Source organism: Caretta caretta, chromosome 1 (genome assembly GCF_965140235.1).
Source record: "Caretta caretta isolate rCarCar2 chromosome 1, rCarCar1.hap1, whole genome shotgun sequence".
NCBI lineage: Eukaryota > Metazoa > Chordata > Testudines > Cheloniidae > Caretta > Caretta caretta.
In genome coordinates, this window is record NC_134206.1 from 4,599,448 (window position 1) to 4,618,005 (window position 18,558).

At 44.4% G+C, this 18,558-nt stretch overlaps 2 protein-coding genes across 2 annotated transcripts; both read left to right on the plus strand.

Moving 5' to 3' along the window:
* Positions 1 to 562: 562 nt before the first annotated feature.
* Positions 563 to 1,501, plus strand: LOC125633624 (olfactory receptor 52D1-like). The gene has a single exon (XM_048843596.2). It carries the CDS (start codon positions 563 to 565, stop codon positions 1,499 to 1,501), a length of 939 nt encoding a protein of 312 aa, XP_048699553.1.
* Positions 1,502 to 16,873: 15,372 nt separating this feature from the next.
* LOC125632983 (olfactory receptor 52D1-like) lies at positions 16,874 to 17,812 on the plus strand. The gene has a single exon (XM_048842328.1). The coding sequence runs from the start codon at positions 16,874 to 16,876 to the stop codon at positions 17,810 to 17,812; it is 939 nt and encodes a 312-aa protein (XP_048698285.1).
* Positions 17,813 to 18,558: the final 746 nt, after the last annotated feature.

The window sequence follows — 18,558 nt, forward strand, 5'->3', positions numbered from 1 at the left end:
TTCTAAGGTAACAATCCCACTGTTTTCAGTCACTCTTTGCATGACATTTTCACCAGATCATAGATCATTGACCTTGCATGAACCTCTCTAGATCTGCAATATCCTGTGTGAGAAGAGTGCCCAGTACTACACAGAGGAGTCCATAGGAGGGTGAGACATTGCTGACTTTTTCCAAGGCATTGTATTTCCTTTAGGATTTCCCATCCTACTCCTCCTGGATCCCAATGTTTTGCTCAGTTTTTGTCCATGCTTTCACAGAGCTGTGTACCATGACACCCAGATCCCTGTCCTGAGTTCATACAGTTAAATTAGAACATTTTTACATGTTTGAGAAGTTCAACTTTTTCCCTCCAGTGGAAACACACATTGCAGTTATTGACATCAAAGTTCATGTGCCATCATGCTGCCCATTCACTGGCTCAATTAGCTTTCTAGATGTGTAATAACTATAAAATATTTACTGTTCTATTTCCTATAAAGCATGTACCTCACCTCTCTATGCTTCTCTCCCTTCACAGATGCCTTGAGTATTTCTGAGCCCGTTAGACCCATCGAACAACTCATGGCAGGTGTCAACCTCACCCCCTCTGACCCTCGAACTTTCATCCTAACAGGCATCTCTGGCCTGGAGTCTGCCCATGAATGGATTTCCATCCCTTTCTCTATATCCTACATAATCGGCCTTCTGGGAAATTTTATGCTTCTGTTTGTTGTCGGCAAAGAGCAGACCCTGCACAAACCAATGTACTTGCTGATCTGCATGCTGGCACTCACAGACATTGGCATGTCTACCTTTGTCGTGCCTAAGGCACTGTGCTTATTTTGGTTCAGTTTGAATGGCATTACTGTGGGTGGCTGCCTCACCCAGATGTTCTTCCTTCACACAGTTTCTATTATGCAGTCAGCCATCCTCGTAATAATGGCCTTTGATCGCTATGTTGCCATATGTAGCCCTCTGAGATACTCCACAATACTCACCAACGCACAAATAGCAAAGCTAGGGTTAGTGGGTTTGATAAAAGCTGTTCTCTTCACTCTGCCCATGCCCCTGCTCCTGAGCAGACTGCCATTCTGTGCAAAGCGCATTATCCCCAACACATACTGTGAGCACATGGCTGTGGCGAAGATGTCATGTGGAGACATCACAGTCAACAAGATGTATGGCTTGGTGATAACGTTTCTAGTCATCGGGTTAGACCTGACACTCATTGCCCTGTCCTATGGTCTAATCATCAGGGCCGTCCTCGGAATCTCCTCCAAGAAAGCCCACCAAAAAGCCCTCAACACTTGCATAGCCCACATCTTTGTGATGCTGATGTATTATCTTCCCGGTCTCTTCTCCAACCTGACACACCGGTTTGGTCAGGGCATTGCTCCCCACATTCACATCATCTTAAACAACCTCTATCTTCTTGTTCCTCCCATGCTCAACCCTATCATTTATGGGGTCAAAACTAAAGAGCTTCGTGACAAATTTGGCAAATACACCTGCAGAAGTTAATTGCTGGGGGGCCACTGCTTTGAAACCTGTGTGACAAGAGGGGAAAGGAGATCTCCTCATTAATCAAGGGTACCCTGTCCCAGTTTGTCTAAGCTCAACATTGTGCAAGTTCACAGTCTGACAAGTTCCTCACACCTATTGTCTTCTCACTCCATCACCAACCACTGCTCTCTACGTTGCTGAGTTCCCTCTCTCTGACCCTCACCTGACCTTTTTCTTTGTCACCCATCAGCCTCCAACCCCACACGCCATCATTCGGCCTTTCCATAACTCCCAGAATACCAGAGGATACTTCAACTTTCTGATGCAAGGTGGCTCTTCCATGAATGTGGACAAACTGCTGCCTGGGTTGTAGCTTTCTTTTAAAATCTGTACTAGGTATCGAACGGAAGCTTTCATTTGTTATTTGATGTATATACAAATGTGTTAATAATAATAAAAAAAAAACCAACCACATTCTTTCTTTGAAGAAATAAATGGGGCTAGGTTTGGGTTAGTTTTTATGTCCTTTGGGATTATTAATACAGTAGAAATCTGGCAAATCTGAGCAGTACCTCAATGTGAGTTGGAGGCAGAGCTGCAGCAGCAAGAAACACAAGGGCCAGAGAAGCAGCACAGGAGGCAGATCTGGGCTGAAGCCAGGGAAGCAGCACTAAGACAGAAGAGTCAGAGCTGGGGTGGAGGCAGGGCAGCAGTGATGAGGCAGAGTCGGGGACCTGCAGCTGGAGCCGACCAGAACTGGGAGCTGGGTCGGCACAGACCAGCTGCACCAAAGGGGAGCCAGGGCAGAACAGTGGATGCTGGCTGTGCCCCAAGTAACAGCAGAACTAAATGAGTAGTTGGGGGACGTCACCAGAGAAGAGGACCTTGAAGGCTGGACTCAGAAAATGGAATGTGAATTTGATGAGAAGGAAGATGCTGGAGAGAAGGGTCCTGCCACCAAAATCGTACGGGCATGTGGCCACTGCCAGAGCAAGTGTCTGTCCCTCAGTATCACTGCAGTGCCAGCCACGGACTGGGCAGGAGGCCTTGGACATGTGAAGAGCTGACAGTGAACTTTCCTTACGTCCCAGGGACAGCTGTCTGTGTTGTCCCTAAAAGAAAAGGAGGACTTGTGGCACCTTAGAGACTAACCAATTTATTTGAGCATGAGCTTTCGTGAGCTACAGCTCACTTCATCGGATGAAGTCAGCTGTAGCTCAGGAAAGCTGATGCTCAAATAAATTGGTTAGTCTCTAAAGTGCCACAAGTCCTCCTTTTCTTTTTGAGAATACAGACTAACACGGCTGTTACTCTGAAACCTGTGTTGTCCCTGTGCCCACGGAATAAGGTTTCTTGTTTCCTTGAAACATTCCCGTTTTTTCCTTATTTTACTTATAGTTGCTGTTTAATAAACTATATTTGGTTAGAATTTAATGTTGTGATCAGTGGGTCAGGGAAGCATCCAGTGTGAATACAGTACCCTGGAGAGGGTATACTGTCATCCCTGTCCTAAGTGACCATGATGAGACTCAGGGTTCAGCCTCCCAGGAATCCTGGTGTGACGTTATATGGGTATAATATAATATCGCATTGAAAGGTGACACAGGGCCAGAAAGAGTTAATTGACTCATAGACTGACATGACCCATGGCCAAACATTAAAGACTTGTTAGGAAGATATGTAAATGATAGTTGGGTGATTGCATTAGATTAGAATAGAAATTTGAAATGCAGCCTGCATTGTGAGAGATAGAAGTGTAGATGATCAAAAAAGGAATATTAACATTTATGATGACACATGAGTGAAACATTATTATTGTCTATATGTCTCTTTGAAGGTTGTGGTAACCTGTATATAAAATGTTTAATGGATAAATTATGCTATGCTAATTGCCATGGTGTTTGGGAGACAGAAACTTAAGCCTATTGTTCTCTCGGGCAAAGAGGCTGCTGGAAATGGGACACAATATAAAGACGCTGGGACACAATGCTCTATCTCAGAGCTGCTTATGGTTTCAAGAGGGGGAAACCCTAAGCCATAAGAACTGAGATCCCCAGACATTGGCTGGAGTCACCCTGAATATGGACATTGGACTATAACCTGTGGACTATTTCTAAAAGAACTTTTGGCAGCTACAAACTCATCATCTCTGGCATGTATCTGGACCTGAAGAATTGAACTCATATCTGTATGTAAATTGTAGTTTAGTTAATAAAAATTGGCTATAAGTGTGTATTTTGGATAAGATCTAAGTTATAATTTGACTTGGGTGTGTGGCTGATCCTTTGAGATTGGGAGAACCTTTTCTGTCATATGCGGAGATAAGATTTTCAGAAATTTTCGTCATCCATTTGAGAGGTGTGCCTGGATGGAGGTCTGAGGCTGGGTGCTCTAAGGGAACTGCGTTGTTTGGACTTCTGAGTAACCAGTGAGGTAATTCAGAAGCTGTTTGTGCTGGCTTGGTAAATCTAAATATTGGAATATCCACCAGCTTTTGGGTTTGTCCTCCCCATCCTGTGTGCAGTTCACCCTGTTTGAGTGACCTCAACTGGCTCCCACGGGCACCACTGTTACAACTGGGTCCAGCCGTGTCACCATTATGAGGACTTTGCCAGCCTAGAGAGTGGAAGGTGAGTCACTGAGGTCAGGCAGGCTTTTGGGTAAAGGAAGTGGGTGTGGGGATTCAAACCCTTTCTGTAGCCATTTCCCCTGGGGTACAGCAGAAGCCAGGAAAGTTCCCCACTGTTGTTCTCCACTTGCATTACGAATGTGAGACAAACTGCTTGGTCGGATTTTAGTGACCTGTAATGAGATGTGTAACTTGTGAAATCTTCATATAAATGAAAAAAGCTGAAACGTGTAACTTTGGGGAACACACTGTCTGTGTAAGGTAAATTTAACATCACTGCATCAGTCGGCTTCCCAAAGACGGATATCCTATAAAACATTTTTCCTGTACTATTTTATTATGGGGGTCAGAGCAGTAAACCTGACATTGTTTATTTGCCCTTTTGAACATCATAAGAAATGAAAGCTGAATCAAGGAGTTGACTACACTGTGATCACCAACCAATATGAATTACTCCTTTCTCACAGGCTATGTCTATGCTGCCACTTTCAGTGCTAAAACATTTGTCGCTATGGGGTGTAAAAAAACCCAACAACAAGTGTGAGAAAAGTTTTATAACTAAAATGTGCCAGTGTAGACAGATCAATGGCTCCATGTCTAGTTGGCAGCTGGTATCAAGTGGAGTGCCCCAAGGGTCGTTCCTCGGGCCGGTTTTGTTCAATATCTTCATTAATGATCTGGAGGATGGTGTGGATTGCACCCTCAGGAAGTTTGCAGTTGACATTAAACTGGGAGGAGAGGTAGATACACTGGAAGGTAGGGTTGGGATACAGAGGGCCCTAGACAAATTAGAAGATTGGGCCAAAAGAAATCTGATGAGGTTCAACAAGTACAAGTGCAGAGTCCTGCACTTGGGATAGAAGAATCCCATGCACCGCTACAGACTAGGGACCAAATGGCTAGGCAGCAGTTCTGCAGAAAAGGACCTAGAGGTTACAGTGGACGAGAAGCTGGATATGAGTCAACAGTGTGCCCTTGTTGCCAAGAAGGCCAATGGCATTTTTGGATGTATAAGTAGGGGCACTGCCAGCAGATCGAGGGACGTGATTGTTCCCATCTATTCGACATTGGTGAGGCCTCATTTGGAGTAGTGTGTCCAGTTTTGGGTCTCACACTACAAGAAGGATGTGGAAAAATTGGAAAACATCCAGCGGAGGGCAACGAAAATGATTAGGGGACTGGAACACTTGACTTATGAGGAGCAGCTGAGGGAACTGGGATTGTTTAGTCTGCGGAAGAGAAGAATGAGGGGGGATTTGATAGCTGCTTTCAGCTACCTGAAAGGAGGTTCCAAAGAGGATGGATCTAGACTGTTCTCAGTGGTAGCAGATGACAGAACGAGGAGTAGTGGTCTTAAGTTTCAATGGGGGAGGTTTAGGTTGGATAATAGGAAAACCTTTTTCACTAGGAGGGTGGTGAAATACTGGAATGCGTTACCTAGGGAGGTGGTGGAATCTCCTTCCTTAGAAGTTTTTAAGGCCTGGCTTTACAAAGCCCTGGTGGGGATGATTTAGTTGGGGATTGGTCCTGCTTTGACCAGGACTAGATGACCTCCTGACATCCCTTCGAACCCTGATATTCTATAATTCTATGATTCTATGAAAGCTTCTACCCCTCATTTGGGGCAGTTTTCTTGTAAGATGAGCTGTGTAGACATAGCCTCTGATTTCAGTTTTTAGACACAATTGAGGCACCCATCTCTCCTATGTACCCTGGGCTTGACTGATCCCCTTTATTTGCTCTTTGGATTACCCCAGCATGGGAGAGCCCTGGAAATGAGCTGGCCTTTGGCGATTGGGCCATACCATGGGAAGAGGCAGTTGCTGCACAAAAAGAAAGGAGAAAGATCTTGTTTCATGCAGCCACCAGAAGGTGCCTTGGAGGTGATCAGACAAGCTTCACGCTGCCTTACCCCGACGGAGGATGTGATGGGTTTCGGCAGAGAGACCCCCTTGGGACTGTCACCCGATGGGCTGAAATTACCACTGAGACCTATTTCCCTGGCAGACTGGGCCCCCAGAACCCTGTCTTCTTGAGACAGATATGCTAGCCTGCTACAACACAGACCCATGGTCTGGGCCATGCCCCCAAAGCTGCAGCCCTAAACTGAAAACAGCTCAGTAAGGTACCTGTCTCCAGCACTCAGGCACCCTGCCTCAATAAGGTCTAAAGACCAGAAAAATCTGCCTTAAACTGTATACAATTTTATACAAGGTAAATTCATTAGTGTTTGCCCTCCTTATCACTGTAAGATATGCTTGCCCCCTCAAGGAACAAATACTTACACTGGGTTTATTAATATATAAATGTTATTATTAAGTATAAAACTAGGATTTAAATGGTTTTAAGTAATAACAGACAGAACAAAGTCAGTTACTAAGCAAAATAAAAGAAATACACAAGGCTAAGCTTGATACACTAAGAAACTGTTTTTATATAATACCTCACCCTCAAAGATGTTCCAATAATCTTCTTTCACAGACTAGATTCCTTCCTAGTCTGAGCCCAATCCTTCCGCTGATTCAGTCTTTGTTCGTTCCAACATACATCTTAGGTGGTAAACATGGAGTTTCCCCATGACTGGCAGCACCCTTTGTCCTGTTCCATCCCTTTATATAGATTGGCAAAAGGTGGGAGTCCTTTATCTCAGTTTGACACCTTCCCCAGCTTCTCATGGAAAAGTACAAGGTTTAAGATGGATTCCAGTTTCAGGTGACATGGTCACATGTCCCTGTAAGACCCCAGTCTCCATTACCCATGGCTTGGCTCACAGCTACACAGGAAGGCTTGCAGGTAAGCAAAACAATTCACAGCCAATTGTTCTGGTAAATGGGAACCATCAAGTTCCTAAAGAATCATTAATGGCCCTTACTTAGCATAATTACAATAGGATCTCAGATTTATATTTCATATTCCTAACTTTAAATATAAGAACAATACAAACACACAAATAGGAAAACCACTTTCAGTAGATTACAACTTTTTCAATAAATGTATTTGGCCATAAGCTTTCATGGGCTAAAACCCACTTTATCAGATGCATGGAGTGGAAAATACAGTAGGAAGAGAGACCATGAAAAGATGGGTGTTATCATACCAACTCTAACAAGACTAATCAATTAAGGGGGTGAGCAGTGAGGTGGAAACATTTGTAGATTGCACAAGATTATTTCAAAAAGAAAAGGAGTACTTGTGGCACCTTAGAGACTAACCAATTTATCTGAGCATAAGCTTTCGTGAGCTCACGAAAGCTTATGCTCAAATAAATTGGTTAGTCTCTAAGGTGCCACAAGTACTCCTTTTCTTTTTGCGAATACAGACTAACACGGCTGTTACTCTGAAACCAAGATTATTTCAGTTATAGTCAAGTTCAGAGAATTCCTTAGAGGGAGCTAGACCAGCCAAGTGAATGAGCAACATGATAGCACATGAACTTTGATGTCAATAACTACAGTTTTCAGAGGAACAGCCGTGTTAGTCTGTATTCGCAAAAAGAAAAGGAGTACTTGTGGCACCTTAGAGACTAACCAATTTATTTGAGCATGAGCTTTCGTGAGCTACAGCTCACTTCATCAGATGTATACCGTGGAAACTGCAGCAGACTTTATATACACACAGAGAATATGAAACAATACCTCCTCCCACCCCACTGTCCTGCTGGTAATAGCTTATCTAAAGTGATCAACAGGTGGGCCATTTCCAGCACAAATCCAGGTTTTCTCACCCTCCACCCCCCCACACAAATTCACTCTCCTGCTGGTGCTAGCCCATCCAAAGTGACAACTCTTTACATAATCAAGTCGGGCTATTTCCTGCATAGATCCAGGTTTTCTCACATCCCCCCCACCCCCATACACACACAAACTCACTCTCCTGCTGGTAATAGCTCATCTAAACTGACCACTCTCCAAGTTTAAATCCAAGTTAAACCAGAACATCTGGGGGGGGGGGTAGGAAAAAAACAAGAGGAAACAGGCTACCTTGCATAATGACTTAGCCACTCCCAGTCTCTATTTAAGCCTAAATTAATAGTATCCAATTTGCAAATGAATTCCAATTCAGCAGTTTCTCGCTGGAGTCTGGATTTGAAGTTTTTTTGTTTTAAGATAGCGACCTTCATGTCTGTGATTGCGTGACCAGAGAGATTGAAGTGTTCTCCGACTGGTTTATGAATGTTATAATTCTTGACATCTGATTTGTGTCCATTTATTCTTTTACGTAGAGACTGTCCAGTTTGACCAATGTACATGGCAGAGGGGCATTGCTGGCACATGATGGCATATATCACATTGGTGGATGTGCAGGTGAACGAGCCTCTGATAGTGTGGCTGATGTTATTAGGCCCTGTGATGGTGTCCCCTGAATAGATATGTGGGCACAATTGGCAACGGGCTTTGTTGCAAGGATAAGTTCCTGGGTTAGTGGTTCTGTTGTGTGGTATGTGGTTGTTGGTGAGTATCTATCCTAAAGGATGACCCAACACTCTCACAAGTCTTGGGAGACAGGCCAGTCCTTGCCTACAGACAGCCCCGCAACCTGAAGCAAATACTCACCAGCAACCACATACCACACAACAGAACCACTAACACAGGAACTTATCCTTGCAACAAAGTCTGTTGCCAATTGTGCCCACATATCTATTTAGGGGACACCATCACAGGGCCTAATGACATCAGCCACACTATCAGAGGCTCGTTCACCTGCACATCCACCAATGTGATATATGCCATCATGTGCCAGCAATGCCCCTCTGCCATGTACATTGGTCAAACTGGACAGTCTCTACGTAAAAGAATAAATGGACACAAATCAGATGTCAAGAATTATAACATTCATAAACCAGTCGGAGAACACTTCAATCTCTCTGGTCACGCAATCACAGACATGAAGGTCGCTATCTTAAAACAAAAAAACTTCAAATCCAGACTCCAGCGAGAAACTGCTGAATTGGAATTCATTTGCAAATTGGATACTATTAATTTAGGCTTAAATAGAGACTGGGAGTGGCTAAGTCATTATGCAAGGTAGCCTGTTTCCTCTGGTTTTTTCCTACCCCGCCCCCCCCCCCCCCCCCAGATGTTCTGGTTTAACTTGGATTTAAACTTGGAGAGTGGTCAGTTTAGATGAGCTATTACCAGCAGGAGAGTGAGTTTGTGTGTGTATGGGGGTGGGGGGGATGTGAGAAAACCTGGATCTATGCAGGAAATAGCCCGACTTGATTATGTAAAGAGTTGTCACTTTGGATGGGCTAGCACCAGCAGGAGAATGAATTTGTGTGGGGGGGTGGAGGGTGAGAAAACCTGGATTTGTGCTGGAAATGGCCCACCTGTTGATCACTTTAGATAAGCTATTACCAGCAGGACAGTGGGGTGGGAGGAGGTATTGTTTCATATTCTCTGTGTGTATATAAAGTCTGCTGCAGTTTCCACGGTATACATCTGATGAAGTGAGCTGTAGCTCACGAAAGCTCATGCTCAAATAAATTGGTTAGTCTCTAAGGTGCCACAAGTACTCCTTTTCTTTTTGCGAATAACTACAGTGTGTATGCCTATTGGAGGGAAAAGCTTGAACTCCTCAAACACCTCACAAGGTTCTAATTTAACTGTGTTACGTATGATTCAAACTTCTGGGACCTGATTTGGTCCTCAGTTACTCCAGTGTAAATCTAGAGTAACTTCAATTATATCTTCATATTCATATGTGTGACATTCAGAGAAGTCAGTTGCTCTCCACTTGTACATCATTTCCGTGTCACTCGTTGGATATCCTTGTTGGCATATCTGGCTGCTATAGTAATATTATCAGCAAGAAAAAATATGGACTTCCTCCTGCAGCTCACGTAGTGTTGTCAGCATCTTGCCCCTGGACAGCCCTTGAAAGACTGCATGTAAGCACCACTGTGTAAAGTTTACCCCCTTCTTGGCAAAACCCCCTGAATTAACTGGATGCAATTTTATGAAATGTATAATATTGACTGCACCTGAAAGAACATTACTAAGTTCCTCTGCCATTTTCTTAGCAGCCAATGCCTGTCTGTGGATCGTACGATGATTCCAGTTTACTGAGGGAGTCATTTCTTGAACCCTGGTCACAAGTCTGCCGTGCCATCTTATTATAGATGGTGCTCCACTGCTGCAAATTCCAAAGCAATGTCCCCGGTCGAGGGGAACATTAATTTAATCGTTTAAAAAACTCTTCCCTAGTTGCTGGTGTTGATAGTGGATGGCAAATGAGAAATTTCTCTTTTAATTCTTTAGCTGTAGCAAAATGAAGATACACCAGCATCTGCACAATATTTGATACAGAGGAGAAACTCAGAATTATGGAAACCTTGGGAATGGAGGTTCGTAACTCTTAAATGTCCATAACTATGAACAAAACTTTATGGCTGTTCTTTCCAAAGTTCACAACTGAGCAGGTTCACCACTTTGCTACGCAAAAGAAAAATGCTGATTTTCCTTTACTTTTTAGTAGTTTATGTTTAAACCAGGACTGTACTGTAGTTGCCTTTTTTTTGTTTGGTCTCTGCGGCTTCCTGGCTGTGCACTTCCGGTTCCAAATGAGGGGTGCGGTTGCCTGGTGAGTTCGTAATTCCGGTGTTCATGCCTCCGAGGTTCTACTGTGTACACTTTCTAGGGATTGCTCTTTTACATCCGTGGCCATCTCCGCAATACGGTGTGAAGCTGTGTTGATAGAAAATGGGATCACCTCTAGCCGTGATGCTGCTTTCTCTCCGCTCATCCCTGAGAACGCAGCCTTTTCAGCGGCAAGTAGTAGTTTCTCACCTACAACCCAGCAGTTTCTTAAGTGGTAAAAGCTCATTTAAACCCTGACAGTTTGTCTGTCTAGCTGGGATTCTGTTTTCGAATGTGCTTTATTGCTATCAGTTGAATCTTGTAAAAGCTTAGGAGGGGATCCTCCCCGTAACAGCATTGTGACACCGCATTCCATTTTCTCCATGGTTGTATGATTATGATATAAATATGACATGCGTGATACAATTTGTACACAATATGTCTTGTAAGGTGTCATAGGGAAGGTTATGATTTGCTGAAAAGGACTATCCTATTTATGTGCCTGTATCATGTTTGTATCTGAAGTTATGAATATTGAATATGAATCTGTACTTCAAATGTATGGTTTCAGAGTAGCAGCCGTGTTAGTCTGTATCCGCAAAAAGAAAAGGAGGACTTGTGGCACCTTAGAGACTAACAAATGCATTTGATGAAGTGAGCTGTAGCTCACGAAAGCTTATGCTCAACTAAATTTGTTAGTCTCTAAGGTGCCACAAGTCCTCCTTTTCTTTTTACTTCAAATGTAGTTACACCAGAGTGACACCCACTAGCCAAAACGCTTTCAGTCTGAGAGCTGGTTGTGAATGCCTATTCAGGTTAATGGACTATTAGAGGAAGCAATAGGCCTTAGGAGAAGCTTATCCCTGACCTGGTCAGCCTTCCTGAGAACACTCCAGACACCCTATTGATAATGGCCACTAAGACTCAGCAGTGCATGCAAGGGCATGTGACCAGACCACATGACACTGAACTCCATTTTAGGTACCTGTATTGTTCCACACATTGGACTGGGAACTTGGTTTGGAACAAAGGATTCCCCCCATATGTTAAATCTACATTAGGTGGGGTGTGACAAAATCTAGTGAGGAACAAAGACTGAACTGGGGGAAGTGCTGGTCACAGGAGACAAAGATTTCTAGTCTATTTATGGAAACCTGGTGGACTGCTTGTATCAACAGCCAGGGTGAGAAATTGTTAATTCATATTCAATATAGGTAGTATTTTAGGCCTAGTTTGCGGTTTGGTTTATTTGCTAGGTAGTCTGCTTTGATCTGTTTGCTATCAATTATTGTTACTTAAAATCTCTCTTTCTGTATTTAAACTTGTTTTTGCTTTATCTAAATCAGTCATCCTTTGAGAGAAGTGTCTGGCGACCAACTCAGATTAGTTACTACTGGTGAGTGGCATATTCTTCCCACATCGAGGGGATGGCAAGCTCTATTAATGAGCATACATTGTACAGATCCCTGTGCAGTGTGTCGCCTCCCCCCCACCCCCGCCACCCCGTTCACTGGCCCAGTATGGGGTTGTTTGAGATGCATTGCAGGGAGGGATAGCTCAGTGCTTTGAGCATTGGCCTGCTAAACCCAGGGCTGTGAGTTCAATCCTTGACGGGGCCATTTAGGGATCTGGGGCAAAAATTGGGGATGGGTCCTGTTTTGAGCAGGGGGTTGGACTAGATGAGCTCTGCATTGTGTGTCAGTGTGTTCACCTCAGAGCAGACCCACTCAGATAAACCACCAGGAACATGCTTTATTCTCTAAAGAACATACAACAGGATTACAGTCCAGCAGCCTCCTCTCCACTTGCCTGTTGTCTGCTCCCGGCCCAGTCAGTACTGAGACCCCGGGCTCTGCGGGAGGAGGGAACATCCTGGCAGGAACAAGGAAGGCATGTAGGTAGGAATAGCGGTCAGTAGGTTTCTGGAATAGGATGGTGTTTATGTGACCATGGCTTATTAGCACCGTAGTGTCCTGGAAGTGGATCTCTTGTGTCATCTTCATCATCTGGACCCATGGAAAAGAAGCCCTTGAGGAATTCCACCATGATTTCAACAATTTCCATCCCACCATCAACCTCAGCCTGGACCAGTCCACACGAGAGATCCACTTCCTGGACACTACAGTGCTAGTAAGCGATGGTCACATAAACACCACCCTATACCGGAAACCTACTGACCGCTATTCCTACCGACATGCCTCCAGCTTTCATCCAGACCACACCTCACGATCCATTGTCTACAGCCAAGCTCTACGATACAACCTTATTTGCTCCAACCCCTCAGACAGAGACAAACACCTACAAGATCTCTATCAAGCATTCCTAAAACTACAATACCCACCTGCTGAAGTGAAGAAACAAATTGACAGAGCCAGAAGAGTACCCAGAAGTCACCTACTTCAGGACAGGCCCAACAAAGAAAATAACAGAACGCCACTAGCCATCACCTGCAGCCCCCAACTAAAACCTCCCCAATGCATCATCAAGGATCTACAACCTAACCTGAAGGACGACCCATCACTCTCACAGATCTTGGGAGACAGTCCAGTCCTCGCTTACAGACAGCCCCCCAATCTGAAGCAAATACTCACCAGCAACCACATACCACACAACAGAACCACTAACATAGGAACCTATCCTTGCAACAAAGCCTGTTGCCAACTGTGCCCACATATCTATTCAGGGGACACCATCACAGGGCCTAATCACATCAGCCACACTATCAGAGGCTTGTTCACCAGTACATCTACCAATGTGATATAAGCCATCATGTGCCAGCAATGCCCCTCTGCCATGTACATTGGTCAAACTGGACAGTCTCTACGTAAAAGAATAAATGGACACAAATCAGATGTCAAGAATTATAACATTCATAAACCAGTCGGAGAACACTTCAATCTCTTTGCTCACTCGATTACAGACCTAAAAGTCGCAATATTACAACAAAAAGACTTCAAAAACAGACTCCAACGAGAGACTGCTGAATTGGAATTAATTTGCAAACTGGAGACAATTAACTTAGGCTTGAATAGAGACTGGGAGTGGATGTGTCATTACACAAAGTAAAACTATTTCCCCATGTTTATCCCCCCCCCTCGCCCGTTCCTCAGACGTTCTTGTCAACAGCTGGGAATGGCCCACCTTGATCATCACTACAAAAGGTTCCCTCCCACCCCCCACCCCCCTCCCGGCGCTCTCGTGCTGGTATTAGCACATCTTAAGTGATCGCTCTGGTTACAGTATGTATGGTGACACCCATTGTTCCATGTTCTCTGTGTATATAAATCTCCCCACTGCATTTTCCACTGAATGCATCCGATGAAGTGAGCTGTAGCTCACGAAAGCTAATGCTCAAATACATGTGTTAGTCTCTACAGTGAGTGGAGAAGTCCCCTGGTGCTACTTCTGACACAGGTTAGCACAACCCATTCCTGCATGGATTTCTGAAAGATCAACACAGTAATGAAATTTTATGCTTATTCGACGCAGAGAGTAGATGAACTATTAGAACAGCTGGGAGCTGCCAGATATATCCGCTTTAGACCTCACAAAGGGATACTGGCAAGTAACTTTGATGCCATAATCCTAGGAGAAGAAAGCCTTTTCCACGCCGTTTGGCTTGCATCAGTTCAGGATCACATCTTTTGGCTTCCACAGGGTGGCAGTGAATTTCAGAGTCTAATGGAATGGATATTACCACTGCCTTGATGGTATGCACTGATACTCTGCTGTGATCAGCTGAAAATGATTTTTGGTCTTCTATGTTGTGGCAGCATTTCCACGCATAGCGCAGATGTCAGTACATTACACACAGAAAAGAAAACAATCATCAGTTGTTAGGCTGAACGGTCTGCAAGACTGTTTCCCCTGAGAATCTGAGCCCTGGGAATTGGCAAATCATTTCACTCCCAGGGGAGGCTCTCAAGCTGAAGTTTTCCAGCGTCTATTTTCTTCTCTTCCCACTCTCTGCTCAGGGAGCTGAGGGAGTTGTAAGTGAGTTCTGGCCAACCTGAGAATCCACAGGATCTGTTCAGGTGAATCATAAAGGTCATTGTCCAGCATGCTGAGTCTCAGATATTTGAGATTCATACACTGATTCTCAGGGCTCTGCCTTCATGTCGCTGTAAGGAGATTTCCTCTCTCTGCTGAGCGGGATTTTGGTGAGTTGCTTGTTTCTGCATTAAAGTTAGTGCTGAGGGCTCAGGAAGGGTTCCAGGGTTGAAGTCAAGAACTGTTTGGGCAAGAATTCACCAGCACAGAGATATGAATTGTCAGAAACAGAAAGGGATTTACCTGGTAACTTTGGAATTACAAATGTATTGGAAATATTTATTTTTCAGATCAGTTCCTTGTCTCTTCCTGTGTCCTTTTATCTGTCTCTGTAGCCTCCTTTTTGGAGCTGTGTCGTTTTCCCTCTGGTTCACTCAAGTTTTGAAATTCAGTAATATCATTGCACTGTAAGGAAGTGCAGCCAAAGCCTCTGCAGTGGGTGTCTGTGTTACCAGAGGGTTCACAACAAGAATGGGTTGCACAGTGGTCAGATTCTGCCCTCACATTCTGTCCTCAGTGGCCACTGCAAATAACAAAATCAGGGCTCATGTGTTCTGGAATCCCCAACTTTCATACCCAGTCTCAGAATGTGACATAAACTAGGTCTTTCCTTCAGACTCATTGCTCTCTGTAGCAGGATCTGAAGCCACGATTTTTACAGGTGGGAGCTGAAAGTTACACACTAAGGGTGAAACTGGTCCCACACGTCCAGTAGTTCACCCTAAATCAGCATGTAGGGACGGAATTAAATGGCCTGATTTACTCCCATCATGAGGCTCCAGTAACTTCAACTGGAGCGGCCCAATGGCCTCTAAGGGCGGGCGAGCTGTAGATCATATACAGCATGACTAGAAACATTATCACCAAGCCATAAGTCTTGTTGACTGTGATGTCCCCACATGAAATCTTTGCCACATCTATGTACTCGCAGAACATGGTGGGGATAATGCGGTTGGCACAGAATGGCATTTGCAATACAGATACATAGTCAGCGTTCATAACTTCAGATACAAAAATGGTACATGCATACAAATATGATAATCATATTCAGAAAATTATAAGCTGCGTGCCTGCAAGACAGTGTCTCATAAGAAGAAACAGTGGAAGTAACAGAGGTGCAGCCTGAAATACAAAGAACCTTTTGCCCTTCATGCCCATTCTGTTGAGCACAAAGTCATAGTTTAGCATGACCATGTCTGTTTCCATGGGAGAAACTTGGTTCCTTTCCAACATAGGGAATGCATCACGTATCACACTTGTCCAGGTGCTGCAGAAAAAGGTGTAAGAAACCCATCAATAGATGTGTGACTTGATTGTGATGAGGGTCTCACCCTAAGGAATAACAGTAGAGATTGGCTTGAGCCCTGGAATACGTGGACATATGGATTTTCCGAAGTATTTATTTAGCTGTAACTATTGTGACTAGATAATCTCACTTTTCATGTAAATGTCCAAACCCTTCCTGTCTCTTGTTTATCTCATGGACTGTACTACCTTTCTACCAGTCAGTATTATCAAGATTTTCTCATGTCCCCTGCTGCTCATCTCCTTTCTAAGGTAACAATCCCACTCTTTTCAGTCACTCTGTGCATGACATTTTCACCGGATCATTGATCATTCTTGTTGCCATTGCATGAACCCCTCCAGATCTGCAATATCCTGTGTGAAAAGGGTGCCCAGTATTACACTGAGGAGTCTAGAGGAGGGTGAAACATTGACTGACTATTTTCAGGGCATCGTATTTCCTGTAGGATTCCCTACCCCATTCCTGCAGGAATCCAATGCTTTCCTCAATTTCTCTCCATGCCTGCACTGTGAGCAGAGTTTCACAGAGCAGTGTATTGTGACACCCAGATCCCTGTCCTGAGTTCACACAGTTAAATTAGAACATTGTTACGTGTTTGAGGCATTCAAGTTTTTTCCTCCAATAGGTATACACGTTGCAGTTATTGACATCAAAGTTCATCTTCCATCCTGCTGCCCATTCTCTGGCTTGATTGGCTTTCTATATATGTAATAAGTATAGTATATTTACTGTTCTAGTTCCTATAAAGCATGTAACCCACCACTCTATACTTCTCTCTCTTCACAGGCGCCTTGTGTATTTCTGAGCCCATTAGACCTATCAAGCAACTCATGGCAGATATGAACCTCACCCCCTCTGACCCTTCAATTTTCATCCTAACAGGCATCTCTGGCCTGGAAACTGCCCATGAATGGATTTCAATCCCTTTCTCTATATCCTACATTATTGGCCTGCTGGGAAATTTCACACTTCTGTTTGTGGTAGGCAAAGAGCAGACACTGCACAAGCCAATGTACCTGCTGCTCTGCATGCTGGCGCTCACAGACATTGCCACGTCTACCGCCATCGTGCCAAAGGCACTGTGTATATTTTGGTTCAATTTGAAAGTCATTACTGTGGGTGGCTGCCTCACCCAGATGTTCTTTCTTCACATGTTTTCTATTATGCACTCAGCTATCCTTGTGACAATGGCCATCGATCGCTACGTTGCCATATGTAACCCTCTGAGATACACCATTTTCCTCACCAATGCAAGAATAACTAAGCTCGGGCTAGTCGGTTTGGTAAGAGCTGTTCTCTTCTCTCTGCCCATGCCCCTGCTCCTGAGAAAGCTGCCATTCTGTGCCAACCGCATTATTCCCACCACGTTCTGCGAGCACATAGCTGTGGCGAAGATTTCGTGTGGGGACATCACAGTCAACAGGATGTATGGCTTGGTGTTAATGTTTCTAGTCATGGTGTTAGACCTGCCACTCATTGTGCTCTCCTATGGTCTAATCATCAGGGCCGTCTTCAGAATCTCCTCGAAGAAAGCCCATGAAAAAGCCCTCAACACTTGCACAGCCCACATCTTTGTGATGCTGATGTATTATACTCCCTCCCTCTTCTCAAACCTGACACACCGTTTTGGTCAGGGCATTGCTCCCCACATTCACATCATCTTGAGCAACCTCTATCTTCTTGTTCCTCCCATGCTCAACCCTATCATTTATGGTGCCAAAACCAAAGAGCTTCGTAACAAAGTTGGCAAATACACCTGCAGAAGTTAATTGCTGTGGGGCCACTGCTTTGAAACCTGTGTGACAAGAGGGGAAAGGAGATTTCCTCATTAATCAAGGGTGCCTTGTCCCAGTTTGGCTGAGCTCAGCATTATGCAAGCGCACAGTGTGAGAAATTCCTCACACCTAATGTCTTCTCACTCTATCACCAAACACTGCTCTCCCCATTGCTGAGTTCCCCCTCTCTGACCATCACCTGATCTCAGAAAGTGGAATGTGAATTTGCTGAGAGGTCAGATGCCCGGGAGAAGGGTCCTGCAACCAAGACCCTGAGGGTGTGACCACTGCCAGACTAAGTGTCTGACCCATGGTATCACTGCAGTGCAGCCACGAACTGGGCAGGAGGAGCTGACAGTGAACTTTCCTTATGTCCCAGGGACAGCTGTCTGTGTTGTCCCTGTGCCCATGGAGTAAGTTTCTTGTTTCCTTGAACCTTTCCTGTTTTTCCTTATTTTCCTTATAGTTGCTGTTTAATAAACTATATTTTGTTAGAATTTAATGTCGTGATCAGTGGGTCAGGGAAGCATCCAGTGAATACAGTACCCTGGAGCAGGGAACACCGTAGGCCCTGTCCTAAGTGACCATGATGAGACTGGGGGTTCAGCCTCCCAGGAATCCTGGTGTGACATTATATGGGTATAATATAATATCTCAATGAAAGGTGATACAGGGCCAGAAAGAGTTACTTAACTGATAGACTGACATGACCCATGGTCGAACTTTAAAGACATGCAAAG

Bases quoted from the DNA above. Each gene is read 5' to 3' on its own strand.
- LOC125632983 (XM_048842328.1), top strand. From the start codon at position 16,874: ATGGCAGATATGAACCTCACCCCCTCTGACCCTTCAATTTTCATCCTA.
- LOC125633624 (XM_048843596.2), top strand. From the start codon at position 563: ATGGCAGGTGTCAACCTCACCCCCTCTGACCCTCGAACTTTCATCCTA.